Here is a 21,034-nt window from a genome sequence, read left to right as displayed (position 1 = left end):
AAAGTTTTTTTCTTTTTTCCATTTTGCCAGTACCTTTTATATGGTACATTGAATGGTGCCATTAAACACTGGAGTATAGCCCACCGGAGACCAGGGAGTGGCGTGGAGATGCATACGGAGCCTTATCTATGTATATAGTATATATTATTTAGGTCTCCAGCAGTATACAAGAGTTTTCTATACCCAATACTTAGCCCTCTAGTAATAATGATGTCATCTGGTCTCAGTTTACACAGGACACTTTTCAAGTGCGCTACGTAAACCGGAAACCAGCTTGTTGTGGCGTGAAAACTGGAATATTTGAAGATTTATGTGGATAGTCCCATAAAAAAATGACCATCAAAAATTCTAAAAACCGTCTGTTTAAAATAAAATCCTGATTTCAAATCTTTTTATTTTCTGATGACACTTTCCCTTTAACACTCCTCCTCCTTTTTCCCTTGCAGGTTCCTAAAGTTTCCTTCACAAGAAAATGAGCCCTGACTGACCCGGTAAAGATGGAGAAGAACCGGAAATACATGACGGAGAGGATTCTAAATGTCACTTTAGAGATACTCCACCTACTAACTGGAGAGGTGAGGGACTCCGAGAATGACATCACAGCATTCATTTATATTACTAGAACAGGGGGGTAACTAAAGAAGAGAGGAAATCTGGGACCATATTAGATGACATCACTCATTTATTAATAAAATAGTGAGATGAGGGATTCTGGGAACCATATTAGATGACATCACTCATTTATTAATAAAATAGGGAAGTGAGGGATTCTGGGAACTAATATTAGATGACATCACTCATTTATTAATAAAATAGGGAGATGAGGGATTCTGGGAACCATATTAGATGACATCACTCATCTCTATTATATAAACAGGGACGTGACCTGAGAGGTGAGGGATTCTGGGAATTGTGCCTCATGACATCACTTTTATCTCTGTTGATAAAACATGGATTTTGGGAATTATTTCATGAGTCATTTTAATCTCATTTAGACCCCATTCACATTACTTTTTTGGCATATGCTTAGAATATACATTAAACAAAGGCTGTGACTAATGCCTAACAGTGGCATCCATCACCTTTAAGGGTATGTTCATACAGATATTTTTTTTGGCCCTGTTTTTGATGCGGAAACCATGCCAAAAAACTTCCGAAAACGCCTTCCATTGATTTGAATGGGAGACGGAGGCGGTTTTTTCCCACAAGCTGAAAAAAACGCTCACGGAAAAAAGCAGTGCCATGAAAGAGTCAATGAAAAACGGCTCAAGAAGTGACATGCACTTCTTTTTACAGGGGGATCTTTTTATGCACCTTTATTTGAAGATGAGCCGTAAAAAAAAAACACCCCATCGGCACACAACGCCGTATTTCCCATTGAAATCAATGGGCAGATGTTTGTAGGCGTTCCGCCTCCCATTTTTCAGCCGTTGTGAACATCCCCTCACCCTATGAACGTGTGTACGCCGGGTAGATGTGATGTGGACACGGCTTTAGTTAAAAGGGGATGTGACTGGATAGAAAAGGAGAATATATAAAGTGAAATGAATGTCTCTCTGCACAGGATTACATTGTAGTGAAGAAGATATCGGATGAGGATGAAGGATGGAGCAGGAACCAGGAGTCCGTCATGGAGCCTCCAGTTCCCTCACTAATAAATGAGAGAAGCAACAAGCAGAAGGTTCTAGAAATCACCAACATGGTCATTCATCTGCTGACTGGAGAGGTGGGCACTGTAGGGACATAATATGGGAACACCAAGTCTGGATGATGAGGGTGACATTGGTGCTGGTGGTAAATGAAGGGATATCTGTCAATTCAAATTAAGTATTTCTTGACCTCCAATTGAAAAATTGGAACTTGTCATTTACTAACCTCACATCATTTTTGTTTCTTCACCTTCAGTCTCTGCCGCCTTTTGCTTCCGGTGTTGGAATTCACTAATAGGGCACACGGACAAAGAATGTCCCAATGGGACGGCCCAGTTAATACTATGGATAGATCATGAAAACTTTTCTAATGTAGATGTAAAAGAAAAAATGGAAACGGTTTCTCCTTAACCCAAAGACCTTCAACGATGTCGGTCCTATATTAGGACTTCAACTTTTCTTATAAAATAGGAATCTGTGTCTTTTTTAAGGTGCCCATACACATTAGACAAAACTCGATTTTGGTGGATTCGGCTGGCAATTTAATGTGTATGGATGGCCACCTTTATAATCAATACCGCTTTCGGAAACCACTGAAATAATGAATTGTCGTAGTAACCAAACTCTTATTATCTCTCCCCTTGACTATTATAACTCAATAATGACTGGTCTCCCTTTCAATAGGCTTGCTCCAGTGTGATCTATCATGAACACAGGCGCCAGACTAATCTGTCTTCCGAACCAATCCGCTAACACCGCTTCTTTCCGCCAGTCGTTTTATTGGTTACCCATGTCCTCCGCAATTCAGTTTAATCTTCTTACCCCAGCATTCAAGGCCCTCCGTGACCCTTACCCATCTATCTGTCCTTCTATTTATGCCTAACCGTATACTCTGCTAAGCACCAACCACCGTCTTCATCCGTGGTAACCGCCTTCCAATCCCGGGTCCAAAACTTCTCCCGTGCTGCTCCTCTTTCTTGGAAAGCTTATCCCTTTCTTTAGAGGGATTTGAAAGTTCATATGTTCAAGGAAGCCTAGCACAATACCTTGCCTTAGACAATCTCCACTCATAGCTCTTCTGATTACTGGGAAACTTACTTATTGGCTGGTCAACTAAATTGGGTCTACACTTCTGTATACTTATTTTAATTTGGTTTGCTTATAATAGATGGATCAGTAGCGTAACAAATACTATTGTTCCTATTGTATCATCCACTTTACTTGTAGATTGTAACCTTGTGAGCTTCTTAGGTTTATATTGTAATTATACGAGGTGCGTCCCAAAAGCAATGAAAATGTTTTTTTCTTTATGCTCCCCAAGAGGGATGCGTGAGGAACGTGGGGATGGAGGTTGTTGCAGGAGTATCTCAAGTATACGGCCGGACCATACTCGGTTGACCGGAGCCTTTCGAAACGTCGGCACGTTACAGAAGTGAACCCTTTTCTTTATCCCTCTCGTCACACACAAAAATGCAGAGGAGCAGCGTTACGCAATCAAATTTTGCGTAAAACTTGGAAAAAACGTTTCGGAAATCTTAGAGATGCTGAAGATACTGTATGGGGAAGCTGCTTTGGCGTTTTCAGATGGCACAAAGCCTTCAAGGGAGGACGGGAAGCCGTTAAAGATGAACAGCGCTCAGGGATGACCTTCAAGAACCAATGAAAATGTGGCCGTTATCAAGGCTGCTCTGGATTGGGCCGATGTTTTGCGAGTGCGCCCTGTTATTGCCAAATGGGGAATCCTCCACCATGACAATGCGCCGAATCACACATCATTGGCTGTGAGGGAGCTTTTGGCACAGGAAATCCTCTCTACCCTTCCTCACCAACCCTATAGCCCCGACTTGCCACTGTGTGACTTATTTTTGTTTCCCCAAAATCAAAACTCACCTGCAAGGAAGCTATTTTGGTAGTGTTGAAAGTGTCCAGTCAGCCGCGACGAGGGCTCTTAACAACCTCTCACGTGAAGACTTCCAACACCGCTACGAGGAACGGCAGTGTCGCTGGAATCGTTGTGTTCAGTCCCAGGGGACTTACTTTGAAGGTTTTTGTAATTAAAGGATTTTTTGGAAATCATTCTCGTTACTTTTGGGACGCACCTCGTGTGTCATTGTACCCCGTAACTTATTGTACAGCGCTGTGGGATAATGTTGGCACTTTATGAAGACATTAATTATTATTACTAATGCCATGTGTGATGATTGTATTAACTGTGGCTGTTTTTGGTTGTTGTTTTTGTCCATTGAATCTGTATCATTGTGTGTCAGGTTCCTATAAGATGTCAGGATGTCACCGTCTATTTCTCCATGGAGGAGTGGGAGTATTTGGAAGTCCAGGATCTGTACAAGGAGGTCATGACGGAGGACCACCAGCCCCTCACATCACCGGGTAAGTAGAGGCTTTCATTGACCGTAAAGGGCAGTTTTGAAAGTCACTAAGAGATACTCATCATGATAATTACATGTTAAGAATGGAACAGGCCAATGATCGGGAAAATGAGCGTTCATATGAACGCTCGTTGATGATTAATGCCCTATGTAAGCGGGGCAACGATCGGCCGATTAACAGGGAAACGCTTGTTGATCGACTGATTGTATTGTTTATGCAGCAATAAATGTTCTCAGCATCACATCTTGGTGTGTAGACTGTGCTGCCGACGTGATAGAAATGTATGGGGACGAGCGGTCGGAGTAACGACCGCCGGTCCCCATTCACAACCGATCAGAGCTGTCTCGTTGATTGGCGCACTTTTTCACAGCCCATATTGGCCCATGTAAAAGGACTCGAAGTCGCTGTGTACGCCTCCTTGAAGGTTCCAGTATGAGAGAGACACCAGGCAAATGTCTTAATCCTATTTATTCCCAGGATTGTCCAGCGGGCAATCACAATGTCCCACAGGATCATCAGGAAGATGGAGCGGAGTTCTCACCTGGTGGGCAAACATTTTTGCTGGGTTAAAAAATTATGGCCGTTGGTGAATCTCGGAACTAAGCAGCCAATCAGGAGTGTTGTTTGAAATAATGTGATGAAAACCATCGTAGTCAGTGAAGCATTGTCCGGTGCTGTTTTCGGTGTGGAAAGAGACCCGGGCAGAGCTCCGCAGCAGCCATTCATTGCCAGTATGCCACTGATGGGGTGCTTTTGGGTTTCATCCTACTAGTTTGTTGGTTATAATCATAAATTGCAATATTCATGGTCTGGATAATCTACCTACTAGTGTACGGTCTGCAGAAGACCTATGAAGCGCGATAAGCGGACTCGTTCATTTATATGGCCCCATGCACACCACCTTAATGTTCACGGATCTGTGTGGGGGCCAAGAGTCCGGGCTGCAAAAACTCTGGACATGTTGTTTTACTGTCCGTATTTGCGGCATAGACTCGCCCATAGAAGTCTATGGGACAGTGAAAATTGCGGACAGCGTTCTGGTTGCCGTTCATGTGTCTTCCGCCATTGCGGATACGTCGCCAAGCGACCTCCATCAACAAGATTGGGAGATGGAAGAAAAAACACTAGTTCTTGATTGGACGTTTCACGGAACAAAAATGAAATAATAATAACTTGTACCATTTGGGTTGAAATCTCCAAGTAAATTTTAATATTGTCGCTAGAAATATGATTCCCCGCTTACCGTCATCACTCTCGAATTTACATCATTTTGCTTTCCTAAGATTCCAGGTTTTTGTAACTCACATTTTTTTATTAAATATAATTTGGAAACTTCCCATATTGTTGTCACTATTGCCCGAGTGCTCCCGGACCTCCACATCTGATATTGTCTGGTCTATTAGATAAGACCCGATCCAGCACATTATCCCCTCTGCTTTATCAACCAACTGAGTGAAATAATTGTCTTGAATTGCGGATAAAAACTTTTAGCACATCCAGCGGCCACTATGTCCCAATAAATGTCCGGATCCTCAAAACCCCCCATGATAACCGCTCTGCTGTTTTTATCATTTCTGTCCCTCCACATTAGTTACCCAGTCCTGCCACTCATCCAGCAGGTTCCTGTTATTCGCCAGCATACATTTCATCTCACCATCACCTTTTTTATTTTTCTTAGGTCCATGTTTTTTCCCAGTCCCCTCCCTACGCGGCTGTCTAACCCGAGCCACGCTAAATCTCCGTTAACCCCTGTTGTATTCCACTCCCTATCTACTCTATTTAGCCCTGCTTTTTCTCCAATAAAAACTTTAAAAAACACCAAACCGCCATATGTAACGGTACCAATTACAACGTCAACTCATCCCGACATAAAAAAAAAAAGCTACGTCGACGGAAAATAAAAAACATCCTGGTTCTTGCAGCGACACAAAACCAAATCATTTTTTTAGAAAGTGGGATTTATTGTGCGAAAGTAATAAAACCTAAAAAAAACAACTATAAGTTATCGCCGTCATCGTGCTGACCCAGAGACTATAGTTATCGTGTGGTTTATACCGCGCAGTAAATCGCTTAAGGTTTTTTCCCCATTCCTCCCCAAAAAACAATAGTGAATCAACAAGTTATATTTAGCCCGAAAGGGTTTAACCCCTTGGCGACATACGACGTACTATTAGGGTATGTTCACACGCACTAATTACGGACGTAATCAAGTTCACTTTGATTCTGCTGGTTTAACACTTTAAATGCCGCGGTCAATCGTGACTGCGGCATTTAAATTGTTAGAATCAGGAGGGCGCCCCCTCAAACAAGCCATTGCGTTTACAATGGTGGTTCTGGCAGTTCTGGCAGCCTAATAAAGGCCCCCAGGCCGGCCTTCTTTGTACTCCTTTGAAGCACTGCCTCCGGGCTTCAAAGGAGACTGTCCGTATCACGATATACTGCAATACATTAGTATTGCAGTATATCATGCAAGCGATCCAACGATCGCTGGTTCAAGTCTCCTAGGGGGACTAATAAAAAAAAAAGTTAATTTATGTTTAAAAAAAGTACAAAATGTAAAAAAAAAAAAAAACTTTTCCCATTTTCCCCCTAAATTAATGTTCAAAAAAAAATAAACGTTAACATAACTGGTATGGCCGCGTCCGAACTATCACAATATAGCGTTATTTAACCCGCTCGGTGATTGCGGTAAAAAGAAAAAATTATAAAACATGCAAATTGCTGGCTTTTGGTCACCTTAGCGCTCAAAAAAAATTAATTAAAAAGTGAACAAAAAGTTGCAAATATCCCAAAATGGTATCCGTGAAAACTACAGCTCGCCCCGCAAAATTTAAGCCCTCATATCGCTAAGTTGACGGTAAAATAAAAAAAGTTATGGCTCTCAGAATATTGAGACACAAAAGATAATTTTTTTAGCAAATAGTTTTTTTTTTTTTAAAAGTGATAAAACAAAAAATATAAATTTGGTATCGCCGTAATCGTATAAACCTGAAGAATAAGGTGAATATGTCGTTCTTACCGCCTGATGGACGCCACAAAAACAACCCCCCCCCCAAATCCAGGAAAGCAGAAAGGACTAGTTCACTAAGGACTTTGGTCATTTCCGAGTTGGGGCTAGATTTTTCTGGAATGATTGGCAGGTTGGGAGCGGGGCCGATCATTCCTTTCCTGGTCAGTCCAGGGTTTTCTCTTCCGCTCTCAGGTGTTGCAATTCAGCTCATCACGGAGCTATAAGACAGAACCTGTCCCTTAGGCATCATTTACACGAACGTAATATACGCGCGTGCTTTTAACGCGTGTCGTACGCACCTATATTACTCTATGGGGCAGTGCAGACAGTCCGTGAGTTTTGCGCAGCGTGAGTCCGCTGCGTAAAACTCATGACGTTCTATATTTTGCCGATTTTCGCGCATCACGCACCCATTGAAGTCAATGGGTGCGTGAAAACCACGCAGGTCACATGGAAGCACTTCCGTGCGAACTGCGTGAATCGCGCAACAGCTGTCAAACTATGGATCATCAGGTAGATGGAGCGGAGTTCTCACCTGAGTTCTCACCAGAGTGTCATAATGATGGCGGCTGCGCGAAAATCACGCAGCCACGCATCATACGCTGATGACACACGGAGCTGTTAAGTGCCTTTTGCGCACGAAAAACGCCGCGTTTTTTGTGTGCGCAAAATGCACACGCTCGTGTAAATCGGGCCTTAGTCTGGAAACGGTAAGGGTCAGTTCACACGTTGCATAAATACTGCGGATTTTCCGCAACTGAACTTGTTGCAGAAAATCTGCAGCAAATACAGTAGCAGCAAAGTGGATGAGATCAAATAAATGTCCTCCACGCGCTGCGTAAATACTGAGCGGAAAAAAACGCTCAGAAATTGACCTGCAGCGCAGAATTGTATTCCCCAGCATGTCCATTGTAATTGCGTAAACGCGTATTTGTTGCGGGGTTTCCTAATTGATTACAACATGGTGGTAAAACCCGCAACAAATCGTTTTTTGCGGCGGGTTCGTAGCGATTCCGCCGCAAAAAATGCAACTCAGAAAAATAAAAAAATCTCATACCCAGAAATCTTGGTTCCTCCTTCCAGCACGGCCTCCAGGAATGACGTTTCATCCCATGTGACCGCTGCAGCCAATCACAGTGCAGCTACGTGCTGCAGCTTTTTTTTTAGCGGACATTCCGGGCAAAAAACTGCACCACAGTATTTGGTGCGGTTTTTCGCCCGGAATTCCCTGCGGCGCACAGAGCGGATTAGCTGAGTGCTTTTACGCAGCATGTCCGCCTCATTGGCACTCCGCCTAGTACTGAGGTCTGCCGCCTCCTGCTGGACATTTTGCATGTTGTGTGAGGTAACACACGGATTGTGATTCTGTTTCGGGTGCTTGGTAGTGAAGGGAAACCATGTTTAGGTAGGTCTCAGCCGAGCGGAGCTCACTTTGGTTTAGGTAGGTCTCAACCGAGCGGAGCTCACTTTGGTTTAGGTAGGTCTCAGCCGAGCGGAGCTCACTTTGGTTTGTTGCCTGAATGTAGGGCTGTACGTTCGTTTTTGTTTTCTGTCACCAAATAAGAAACGGGAAACCCACCTGTTTGAAAAATATATTTTTCATCTATTTTTTCTACCACTAAAGAGCGAATTCCCAAAAACTTTACTTAAATTTCTGCCTATTTTGTTCGTTATCGCAGTACAAAATATCCCGGCACTGATGTCTCCTGATGGTTTCCTTTACAAGACACAAGACATTTCTTTGGGGAATCCACCGAATAAAGGCAAAAACAAGATGACGGAGAATATATTAAACCTCTACATGGAGATCGTCTACCTTCTGACTGGAGACGTAAGGGACTCGATCCGTTATCTATAAGAACAGAACGGCAACGTGACTGGAGAAAGGAAGGATTTGGGGACTATGATATAATTTTTTTCTCTTTTCATACACAGGATTATGCAGTAGTGCAGAGGATATCAGGTGAGTGTTTGACCTCCGCCAGTCGACCCCACGTGTTTGGAGCATCAATCAAAACTCGGAGCGCCAGCAAAAAGCCTCCACCTCATTTACTGATACACGAGAGAAACCATGAGAAGAAGATCCTGGACCTCACCAACAAGATCGTTCATCTGCTGACTGGAGAGGTGAGGACTACCGGGAATGCTGGGACATTATATAGTAACGCTATGAAGGTGTCGGGATGATGACTGTATCATTGTGTGTCAGGTTCCTATAAGGTGTCAGGATGTCTCCGTCTATTTCTCCATGGAGGAGTGGGAGTATATAGAAGGACACAAGGATCTGTACAAGGACGTCATGATGGAGTATTGCATGTCACTTGGTAAGTGGAGATTGATTGTGAAGGATGGGGCAGTTTTGAGGCTCAACTAGACAATCAGTCATTATGTTTGGAGGAGCATCCCAGGAAAAAAGAGAATAAAGCCTACCAGAGCAGTCACTGAGCCTGGGGCCAACAGTCTGAGCAAGCTGCTGGTCCAATTACTCCAATGCCATTGAGCTTCTTTTAAATGGAAGCTATCACGTTGAAAATGCTGCCCAATCTGTGGGGATCATGATATAGAGCAGGAAGAGCCGAGCAGATCGATTTTATATATTTTTTTGGGAAAAATATTCAGTATAACTTGTATTTCATTGATCTGAACTTCTGCTGATTCTGAGCTTAGGAGTCCAGTGGGCGGTCCTAGCTGGCAATCACTGAGTAGGACCGCCCACTGGACTTCTAAGCCCAAAATGAGCAGAAGTTTAGATCAATAGATTACAAGTTCTACTGAATCTTTTCCCACAAAACGATATATCAATCTGCTCCGGTACTACGCTATAACCTGCTGCCCACAGATCGGACTGTTTTTTCAGCTTGACAGGTTCCCATTTAGGGACATTGTTCGCAAGTACCTCCTTACTGAGGTTTCAGTCTGTTTTAGACATCAGCTGACCCAAACAACCAATCAGAGGAGGCCAGGTGATTGTTTTTTTTAATCCAAAAATGTTTTTATCGAAGATTTTCACATGTAGAAAAGTAAAACCGAACATAAAAGCTCTCCCCCGCACCCCATTCCCCCCCCCCCCCACGCTCATGAGAAGCCGTACGCAGCTGAAGGTGTCAATGTTCTACTGTATCAAATCGAAAAGTCCTCCATAGAACATCGTGATGGCTGATTTCCAATGGCATGTGACATACAATGGCCTCACCCCTCTCTCACTCAATGTACATAAAGTAAACACATATATATCCCATACAAGTCCGATACAAAAAGGATCCAGAAAGCAGCCCAGATTTAGTTTTACAATTTTACAAAAAGAAAGGAGGATCGACGACTAGCGGCTCCCGCAACCCCACCCCCCATAGGCAAGGCCAGCACCGGGAGAATTCTGCCAACTAGGAGAACTGTTGGTGCTAAACCCGGAGTGTCCAGCCAAGGGAACCACAGATCATCAAGCTTTTTAGGGGTGCCCCTTTTTCCATAAACCTATTTCCCCATTCTCAGAATTGTGTTAAAGAGGCTCTGTCACCAGATTTTGCAACCCCTATCTGCTGTTGCGGCAGATAGGCGCTGCAATGTAGATTACAGTAACGTTTTGATTTTTAAAAAACGAGCATTTTTGGCCAAGTTATGACCATTTTCGTATTTATGCAAATGAGGCTTGCAAAAGTACAACTGGGCGTGTTGAAAAGTAAAAGTACAACTGGGCGTGTATTATGTGCGTACATCGGGGCGTGTTTACTACTTTACTAGCTGGGCGCTCTGATGAGAAGTATCATCCACTTCTCTTCAGAACGCCCAGCTTCTGGCAGTGCAGACAGCGTGTTCTCGAGAGATCACGCTGTGACGTCACTCACAGGTCCTGCATCGTGTCAGACGAGCGAGGACACATCGGCACCAGAGGCTACAGATGATTCTGCAGCAGCATCAGCGTTTGCAGGTAAGTCGATGTAGCTACTTACCTGCAAATGCTGATGCTGCTGCAGAATCAACTGTAGCCTCTGGTGCCGACACGATGCAGGACCTGTGAGTGACGTCACAGATCTGCACTGCCAGAAGCTGGGCGTTGTGAAGAGAAGTGGATGATACTTCTCATCAGAGCGCCCAGCTAGTAAAAGTAGTAAACACGCCCCGATGTAACACACAATACACGCCCACTTGTACTTTTACTTTTCAACACGCCCAGTTGTACTTTTGCAAGCCTCATTTGCATAAATACGAAAATGGTCATAACTTGGCCAAAAATGCTCGTTTTTAAAAAATAAAAACGTTACTGTAATCTACATTGCAGCGCCTATCTGCTGCACTAGCAGATAGAGGTTGCAAAATCTGGTGACAGAGCCTCTTTAACCCTTGTTTTAAATTCAGAGAGTCTAGGTGGATCTGCATCTTTCCGGTGGGAAGCAGTTTATTTTCTCGCCTGGTACAAAAGGCGCATCAACGCCAGTGGCTGATTCTCCATCACAGGCAACTTGGCAGTGTAACCCTAGATACACGTCACAGGATCCAAATCAATATGACCGCTATATACCAAGTCTGGCGCAGCGCCACATCGCATGAAGTTGGTCTGCTCATCTTCACCACATCTGTAGCACATGGAGTCTTGCTTATAGCCCATGTTGTATAATAGTAATGGGGTTTTGTAGACCCTGTGTAAGAGATATACCTGGGGTAATCTATACATTTCACTCAATGAGGTCTTAGGAACCTGTTGAAGGACCTCCTGCCAAACCTCTTCCTCTATAGGTCCTACATCCTTCTCCTATTAAGGGACAGAGGCTGTGTCTTAAGGTTGGCCTCCAGTAGACATGTATGGAACAGTGAAATGACTCCTCTCGTTCCCCCCCCCCCCCCGTTCGGGCTACCAAATCTAAAACTACGGACTGCGGGGACCGTGACTATTCTTTAACGCCCAAGAATGATACAGTTGAAGATGTTGATAGAAAGAGGAGTGTGGCAGATTGGAGATCCTGAAATATTCTGAAGGAGCTGGCTTATAACCCTCACACCTTGAGTTCTCCACCCTTCAAACCCCTCCAGTTTATCAAATTCCTTATAATGCAGATTACGCCATATAGGAGAGTAGTTTGTGTATCCCTCCAGACCTATCACTGCCTTCACCTTGCTCCAAATTTTGTGTATTAGCATCAATGCGGGAAGAGCCCGACTGAGCTTTTGTTACTCCTAGACGCTTCCGCTTCACAATAATAGCATATACAATTGACCCGGGGAAAATCTAGCAAAATAGAAATTTCATTAACTGCTGTAGCAAAAGTTGGCAGCCTATGACCGTGCCACGTTTTAAGTCCCTAATCTCTTCAGTATTTCCCATACTGCTACCAGTGTTTGTCTATAGACATTACCTGTGTGATCGGTTTTATGTTCGCAATGTGTGTGGCTATTCAATTGCTTTTCCACACATGTAATTGTTATAGGGAAAAAAAAAAAGCTTTATCTTGACTATCACGAATAATAACTTTAATTTTTTTTCTTGTATTTGCATGGGAGGCACTGGGGAAAGGGGATTGTTGTATAATATCTACATCATTGCATTTCAAAAATTAAAACAAAATATAATCTGATTCCACTTCCAGCAGACGACTGCACTAGACTCTCTGTCGAACACCCTTTATTTTCAAATTCTGAAGCAGAACTTCAAGATATCACTCACCATACTTCTGGGGAACACTCCATTTCCCAAAATATACCATCACTCCTTCACAGTAAAGATCTGTCATCTGACCCCACTACTCACAAGGAACCCTCATCCGATCAATCACAGACTATTACACAAGATAAAGGTCGTAGTGGGAATAAATTATTTACATGTTCTGAATGTGGGAGACATTATAAAAATGTATGTAACCTTTCCATGCACATGAGAATGCACCGAAATGAGAGGCCGTTTAAATGTTCAGAATGTGGAAAATGTTTTACCAAGAAATCAATTCTTGTTGAACATCAAAGACTTCACACAGGGGAGAAACCATATTCGTGTTCCGAATGCGGAAAATGTTTTACCAAGAAATCAGCTGTTGTGGAACATCGGAGAACTCACACAGGAGAGAAGCCATTTTCATGTCTGGAATGTGGAAAATGTTTCACCAGGAAATTAATTCTAATTGAACATCGGAGAATTCACACAGGGGAGAAGCCATTTTCATGTCCGGAATGTGGGAAACTATTTATGGTGAAACATCATCTTTGGAGACATCAAATAACTCACACAGGAGATAAACCATTTCTATGTTCAGAATGTGGAAGAGGTTTCTACAGAAAGTCACATCTTGAGCGACATCAGAGAACTCACACAGGAGAGAAACCATTTGAATGTACAGAATGTGGGAAATGTTTTACGAAGAAATCAATTCTTATTGAACATCAGAGAATTCACACAGGGGAGAAGCCATTTTCATGTTCGGAGTGTGGGAAATGTTTTGTGGTCAAACGTCATCTGGAGAGGCATCAAATAACTCACACAGGAGATAAACCTTTTCTATGTTCAGAATGTGGGAGAAATTTCACCAGGAAATCACATCTTGAGAGACATTTGAGAACTCACACGGGGGAGAAGCCATTTACATGTCCAGAATGTGGGAAATGTTTTACCAAGAAATCAGTACTTGTTGAACATCAGAGAATCCACACAGGGGAGAAACCATATTCATGTTCGGAGTGTGGGAAATGTTTTCTGGTGAAACATCGTCTTGAGAGACATCAAATAACTCACACAGCAGATAAGCCATTTATATGTTCGGATTGTGGGAAATGTTTTGCAGGAAAATCATATCTTGAGAGACATCAAAGAACTCACACAGGAGAGAAACCTTTTTCATGTACTGAATGTGGGAAATGCTTTACTAAGAAATCAATTCTTGTTGACCATCTGAGAACTCATACGGAGGAAAACCATTTTAATGTTCAGAATGTTGAAATGTTTTATGGTTAAACATCTTCTTGAGAGACATCAAATAACTCACATGGGGGAGAAACCATTTTTATGTTCAAAAGATGGGGAAAGTTTCATCCAGAAATACAGATCTTGAAGTCATTTTAACATTTAGACTGTAGACACTGTAGTTTCTGCAATGAGATCTACTAACTGAGGATGCCGTCTAATTTGCATCTAAAATGCCTGAGTTAAAGGCTAACTAAACTTTTAAAAACTGTTTGACATGTCAGAAGTATTGGTCGGTGGGGTTCCGAGCACTGAGTACCCCACCGATTGCTAAAATGAAGCGGTCAAGGGAGAGCTGAGCCGCTCCGTTTCTGATCGGCTTTTTGCTCAATTGAAAGTCTATGGGCCCGTACACCAATTGCTCGGCTTTCAGAGAAAAGCCGATCAAAAACAAAGCCTCTCCGCGCTCACCCAAGCGCTTCTGCTGCTGCTTTTTAGCGATCGGTGGGGTCTCATTGCTCGGACCCCCACCAATCAAAACCTCTGACAGGTCACTGTCGGAAGTTTTATGAAAGTTTAGTTACACTTTAAGATAAGCTTATCGGTAAATATCTGCTCTAACGCTTCGGTGAATTTGTGCCTTGAGTATTTGGGGCAAATGAAGAACCACCAAAATGAATAATCCAGATTTGTATTCTCCTCGTAGATGTCCATGGAATACTAAAAATACAAAACCTTAAACTCTATTGACTTTTATGTTAAAAATACAGATTGTATAGACCACACATTAAAGGGGTTTTCCAGTCCTAAAAAAAAATTGAGGACTTCTCCTCGGGATAGGCCATCAATATCTGATTGGTCGGGGCACCTCTTCATCGGCGGGGGTGCTAGGAGTCGGAGCCCAACCCATCACATATTCATCGCCTATCCCGAGGATAGGCAATTAATATTTTAGGACTGGAGAACCACTTTAAAGTTTTTGGCATCTATGAGGAGAATACTGACCAATGGAGTGTAACATACAGATTGGTATTTTTAGGCTTTATTGCTTTTTATGGCCGGAAACCAGAGCCATAATTTCTCTCTTCACCAGGCACAAGTGATTTTACTGGGAAATAATCACTCACAGGTATAAGAGTCTATAGTAGTAAAGAAATCTCCGGGACCTCGAATAGAATACTCTTCAAAACATTTAATGGACGCTCCTTAATATTATAACAACCGCTGTCGTAATGTTGCGGAGGATTCTATTCGAGGTGCCTGAGATTTCTTTACTATTGAATCTCCACTTTGCCCAGTAGGGTCTGAGCACTCGATGCATACATCCATGGACATTATTTCATGATCTGGGGTGAGCGCATTATCAGAAATACGTTTTAAGAGACTTTAGTCCTTTTAATCTAGTAATAATAATAATCATCCCCTTTCGCTCCTGTGACCATTTTCACACTTTTGTTATTCCCAAATGAAACGTGAATTATAAATCTAAAAAAAAATATCATATTATACCCCCATACCCAGGGCTGGGCGGTTATGACCTTAATCAAAATCCCGATTAATTGAACATGTAACCTCGATTTACGATCGATGAATGATTGTTTGGGCCACACCCTTTTTTTTGCATACCACACCCCTATTTGCATGCTACGCCATTGAATTAATATTTATCCCCTGAGTCTGTTGTATACTACTGTATATAATACACACCCTGACACTGCCCACACGCAGTATAATGCCCCCATAGTGCCCCACACACAATATAATGCCCCTATAGTGCTCCCCACAAAGTATAATGCCCCCATAGCTGCCCCACACAGTATAATGCCCCTATAACTTACCTTCACAGTATAATATCCCAATGACTGCCCCCATATCTGCCCCCCAGCTCCCCCACACAGTATAATGCCCCATAGCTGCCCAACACAGTATAACTCCCCATATCTGCCCCACACAGTATAATGACCCTAAAGTTGCCCCCATAGCTTCCCCCACACAGTATATTGCCCCTATAGCTACCCCCCACAGTATAATGCCCCTACACAGTATAATGCCCCCCATAGCTGCCACCACCACACCGTATAATGCCCCCCATAACTGACCTCCACTCAGTATAATGTCCCCCGTAACTGCCCTCCACACAGTATAATGCCCCCATAACTGCCCTCCACTCAGTATAATGTCCCCCATAACTGCCCACCACACCGTATAATGTCCCCCCATAACAACCTCTACACAGTATAATGCCCCCATAGCTGCCCCACACAGTATAATGCCCCTGTAACTGACCTTCACACAGTATAATGCCCCTAAAGTTGCCCCTTGAGCTACCACCACACAGTATAATGACCCCATAGCTGCCACTACACCGTATAATGCCCCCATAACTGCCCCAAAGCTTCCCTCCACACAGTATAAAGTCCCCCATGCTGTAAAATGCTCCCATAGCTGCCCCACACAGCCTCAATAGTGCCTGATAAAAATAATAATCCCTCTGGCCTGTGCGGCACAGACAGGCGCGATGAGGTCACTGCCTCACATCCAGCGATACATAGTAAATGGTAGAGCAGGGACCTTATTGTCCCCTGCTCTACCTTATGGATTCAACTGTATCTGTGTCCTGAAGATGTAGATACAGTTTTAACTCGGGTAAAACTAATTGATAAACCCGAAATTCGCAAGATGACGTGTCTTAATTGTGCTGAATTTCAGTTTTGATCTTTTTTCCTTCAATTAATTGCACAGCCATACCCATAGATTTTATGAAAGTAGACCCCTTACACGTTATAAAAAATGCCACCCAGCACTTTACACACACAGGCAACTTCAAGGAATTTGACATCATAATGTAACATTGTGTAAAAAAAATCCATAAAAAGTCATGACCCACATTCATACATGCCACCTTATGCCCATGTCTATATGCCCATATCTTCCCATAACCAACAGAAGTGAATACCCCAATAATCTCCATGATCCAAATTCGAGTCACAGGGTTGGATCGTGGAGCTTCACGACTTCAAATGAGTGGTGTGCCCTGAAAATTTACGTAGGTCTTTGAAAGCTATGCTGATCCCAAGATACCGGCAAGCGTTTAAAGCCAAGGACGTATGTGATCTGCCATGGTATTAAAGTCCGGGTACGTGACTCCTGCGTGTCCAATATTAGTCAGTATTGTCTAGTTGGAACAATTTTGTGTTGTCCTTCTATAATATATATAATATATTTTCTGGAGAGTTTGAGGGGATGCAATAGGGAACATAGTAGCAGTGTGGTGTCTCCCTCCTAGACTTTTTTTTTTTAGATGTATGACCAGTCTATTCTATAGTTTAGCACAGTGCGCAGATTTATAATTTTTCTCCAAAAATTTGAAAAAGAACGCTGTATGTGGCGGAGCTTGCTGGGCATGTCAGACACTTTTTTTTTCTTTTTTTCTCTACCTTTTAGCTGGCCACACAACCGTGCCATGACTTTGCCAGATCAATACTTTTATAGGCACACAACCTAATGGTTCATGCACTCAATTCTTTACACCAGCAGCCCTGAAGACGCACCGAAAGAAAAGGTGCTGCAGATAGGATAGGTCATCAGTATATGATCGTCAGGGGTCCGACACCCAGACCCCACACCAATCGGCTACTCTGGCTGCCTCCGGGCACTAGACGTCCATGCCGGAAGCAGATGGCTCCGGTCACAGTATAGCGGCTGAGCTGCAGTACTGTATTCAAGTGAATAGGAGCAGAGTTGCAGCATGGACGCTATGTGGTGTACGGAGCCATCTGCTTCCTACACCAAACACTTCATACAGTGCATAACAACCGGTGCCCGGAGGCAGCCGAAACAGCTGATCGGTGCAGGGTCTGGGTGTCGGACCCCCCGCCGATCATATACTGATGACCCATCCTGTGAATAGGTCATCAGAATGAAAAACTGTCTCGTGCCCGGACAACCCCTTTAATAAATCGCCCTCCCAGTGTCTTTAGCAAAACAGGATAATAGTCAATCAAACAGGAAGTTGTACATTGCCCGGTATTCAAGTTGATCATTCATGATCCTGGTATTCCCAAAAAAAATCTTTGTGCATCTCGTGCCATATATATTTTAAGAAAGTAAAGATTTGCTGACCATTGATACATTGGCTAAATGTTTTTTGGGGGCTCTAGTGAAGTAGAAGATTTCCTTTTAGCCGAAAGTAAAAACGGTCTAGAAAATAGGCAGATGACATCTACATCTCATCTGAGGGCAGAGTTTGGGTTTCATGACTTGCGGGAGACCAAGGTTGATTTTTATTAATTGCAGAGTTGACCTCCAATAAACTGTGAAAAAGATTGCCGCAAAAAAGACCAATGCATGTCAATCTAAAATGTTCCCAGAGCTAGCTTTTGTACACATAGGGAGGAAAATAATAAAATCCCTGGGTGACTGTGAACAATTTTGCCTCATAGGGGGAAGAAGGAATTTGGATAATATCCATGGATGAAATTAAAGGGGTTTTCCGTGTTTTTCATACTGATGACTTATCCATCCGCTGCTTCGGCTTTTTCCGGGCATCTGATGTTATGCAGTGTTTAGTGCCGGAAGCAGGGGCGGTGTGTACCTGGTGGTGCAAAACAGCAACTCTGCTCCTGTTCACTGTGACCAGACTCGTTTGCTTCCGGAACGGGCATTCGGAGGCAGCCAGAGCAGGTGATTGTTGCGGGGTCCAGGCGTCGGACCTCCACCAATCATATGAAATTCTCCTCCGTGCCCGGACACCCCCATTATCGCCATACTACTCTCTTATTACATACAGTATGTCTAATGATGTTACGTTTTAGTACTTTTTTTTAACTGTCTATTACTTCAGCTTTATAATGTACAACAATTGTTACTGTAAATACTTTTTTTTTTTTTTATGATCATGGAAACTTCTTTACCCCAAACAGGTGATGTACCCTAGTTATTTGTACCAGTCTTAGAAAATATATTATGTTCTAACTATTTTTGTTATGACCATTTATATTATTAAAGTTTTATTAAGATCATTGTTTTTATTTTTAGTTTTGTTTTCTTCAAGTCGACCAGTTCCAATTCTTTTAGAAACTTAGGCGCACACTTTTTAGTCGTTCACGATTTCCTACGGTATGTCCTTTTTACAGTCTGGTGTGCGGGAATGGCTCTTTACAAATGGTATATATATAGAATAAAATTGTGTTTTCTTATGGAAGTATCTGCAATGGAAATGTGGAGGTTTTTGGGGGTTTTTTGGTGTCTGTCAGTATCTGCCTAAATATTCGGGTGTTATGTTTAACTATATCAAAAAGTTGAATGGTAAATTTAGCCGAAATTCAGTTTTTAGCTCTTATTTTTTTAATGTTTTGTCTTTTTTTGTCAGATACGAAACCGTATAAACCAACATTATGGCACTCTTATCCACAATTGTGAAACACACACCTATCTGACATAAAAAAAATCAGTCGGTGTTCTCGAATTGACATGAAAATTTTAGTCCTCGAGCCTTCAGAAAATCTCTCTGGGCACCATCACGACATATAGGTTAATTTGTACATAAACAGTGCCCTGTTAATTAATTTTCTGCTGTACGCCTAATTAAGAGGAGGGGATAATTGTTCTCTGGTGCTTTATGTAAACTGCAGGACTCATTCTGAGCTTGCTGGACTTGGGCTGAGATTCCACAGGGCATTTTAATTGCCTTTTACCGCACTTTTGTATCGATTTTCATGTGCTTCCTAATTGTATTTATTTTACCTCCTATTTTGCGATGCGATTTTTGGCCTTGTGGTTATTACAGGTGAAGCACGGACAAAAACAGCATCGGAAAAGCAGGGTGATTCGCGGTAAAACGCATGTGGTTTGTAACAGAGTAGCACGTGAAAATTGCTACAAAACGGCAGTAAAAAACCCATAAAAACGCTGTGTGGAATCTCAGCCAAAGTGACTTGTGTATAAGTGGAGTTGGAAGGAACAGTTAAAGTCTGTAAGTGCTCTCCTTTTCTTTCAATGTTCTTTGTAACTGGGATAATGGATAACAAGATTGGAGGTTTTCTTCAGTGCGCTGTTTGCTATATGTATGCACGACTGGAGCCGGAGTTCCAGGGTGAAGACCTCTGGAAGACGTGAGCATGTTTTCCACATGGAAGCTCGCATTAGAGATCTGGAGGAGCAGAATGTAAGTGACAATCTTGAGAGGAGCATGTTGCTCACTGAGCAGGCAGTGGTGTAGATATTGAGTGTGGACGAATGGGTCAGGAGAGGACCAGGCAAGTATCTGGGTTAATGTAGTTAGGGGCAATAGAAAGGGTCCAAGAAAAGGAAGGCCAATCCGGTTTCTGGCATCTTCACACGACCTGCCAATTTTGCTTGGAAAAACAGTAGGTAAGTCTCAGAAATGGCAGCCCTAGTGGATACAGCTCCTCCTAGCAGCCGGAAGAATAGCCCAGCTAGTATTTGGGGGGATGGTAATGCAGGTAGAGCAACACTATTAATAGTTATGGGGGATTCTATAATCAGGAAGACTGATCGAATAATTTGTCAACCGAATGGTGTGGCTGCCAGTGTTCGGCATGTGATGGAACGGGTGGATAAATTAATGGGAGGAGGTGGTGATGGTTCAGTTGTGGTCCATGTGGGAACCAATGACAGAATACATGGTAGGTAGAGGAGCCTTAAGAATAATTTTAATGAACTAAGCTTTAAACTGAAGGGAAGGACCATTAAGGTTGTATTTAATGGAATACTACCTGTGCCATGCGCATCACAGGAAAGAACGCGGGAGTTGAGGAAATTAAACGCATGAGCTGGAACCCAGGAAATCTCCATGTCATCTAGAGCCCCTCACTCAAGGGGTTCATTCCATAGAACGAGTCTTGCAGTTGTGACCAAATAGCCTCATATTGAGGAACTTTGTCCTCTAAGGTCGCAATAATATGTTTAAAACCCCGAATATCTTCCAACATCAAAATGATTTTTTGAAAGCGGATTGATTGTGACTTCCAACTTATATCAATAGTCCACCTGGCAGCAGAGCCAAAATACATTAGCAGTCTCTTCTGTTTTTTAGAGACATTTGCTATCGAGGCGTTAAGTAATGCCGACCAGGGGGATAAG

General features: G+C 42.8%; 1 protein-coding gene across 1 annotated transcript in view; it reads left to right on the top strand.

Moving 5' to 3' along the window:
* Positions 1-16,093, top strand: part of LOC142663000 (uncharacterized) — a 63,964-nt gene extending 47,871 nt beyond the window's left edge. The window contains 8 exon segments of the mRNA XM_075841294.1: positions 478-575; positions 1,565-1,726; positions 3,917-4,037; positions 8,727-8,878; positions 8,983-9,174; positions 9,257-9,371; positions 12,627-13,962; positions 13,964-16,093. Of these exon segments, the coding sequence (XP_075697409.1) occupies positions 478-575; positions 1,565-1,726; positions 3,917-4,037; positions 8,727-8,878; positions 8,983-9,174; positions 9,257-9,371; positions 12,627-13,962; positions 13,964-14,078 (2,291 nt within the window). The 3' untranslated portion in view covers positions 14,079-16,093.
* The last annotated feature ends 4,941 nt before the right edge of the window (positions 16,094-21,034 follow it).

This window comes from Rhinoderma darwinii, chromosome 11 (genome assembly GCF_050947455.1).
Source record: "Rhinoderma darwinii isolate aRhiDar2 chromosome 11, aRhiDar2.hap1, whole genome shotgun sequence".
Taxonomy (NCBI): domain Eukaryota; kingdom Metazoa; phylum Chordata; class Amphibia; order Anura; family Rhinodermatidae; genus Rhinoderma; species Rhinoderma darwinii.
This window is presented reverse-complemented; position numbering and strand designations above follow the sequence as displayed.